Source organism: Penaeus monodon, chromosome 23, assembly GCF_015228065.2.
Source record: "Penaeus monodon isolate SGIC_2016 chromosome 23, NSTDA_Pmon_1, whole genome shotgun sequence".
In the NCBI taxonomy this organism is placed as follows: Eukaryota; Metazoa; Arthropoda; class Malacostraca; order Decapoda; family Penaeidae; genus Penaeus; species Penaeus monodon.
Genome location: NC_051408.1, coordinates 9066208 through 9066410, shown reverse-complemented (window position 1 = coordinate 9066410; position 203 = coordinate 9066208). Strand labels below are relative to the sequence as shown.

The 203-nt window shown below is 53.7% G+C and overlaps 1 protein-coding gene across 2 annotated transcripts in view; it reads left to right on the top strand.

Annotated features, from left to right (window-relative positions):
* LOC119587789 overlaps positions 1-203 on the top strand; it is a 122239-nt gene that overhangs the window by 64932 nt on the left and 57104 nt on the right. For both annotated transcript variants that reach the window (XM_037936487.1, XM_037936486.1), the window contains exon 4: positions 35-159. In XM_037936487.1, coding sequence (XP_037792415.1) covers positions 35-159 — 125 coding nt within the window. The remainder of the gene's footprint in view (positions 1-34; positions 160-203) is intronic.

Below are 203 nucleotides of genomic sequence, written 5' to 3'. Positions count from 1 at the left end.
GCCGATTCCTTATTTCCCCATTCCTTACTTCCAGGGAGGACTGTCTAAAGGCTTGGCTGCAGCTGCGAGAGACGCCCCTGCTGGGTTGTATCTGCCCGGACGGCCAGGATCGGAACTGCTCTCGCCTCTATTCCCTCGTAAACGAAAACCCTTGTGTTGGTGAGTGTCTGTCTCGATAAGCCATTGCGACAGATTGAGATTTC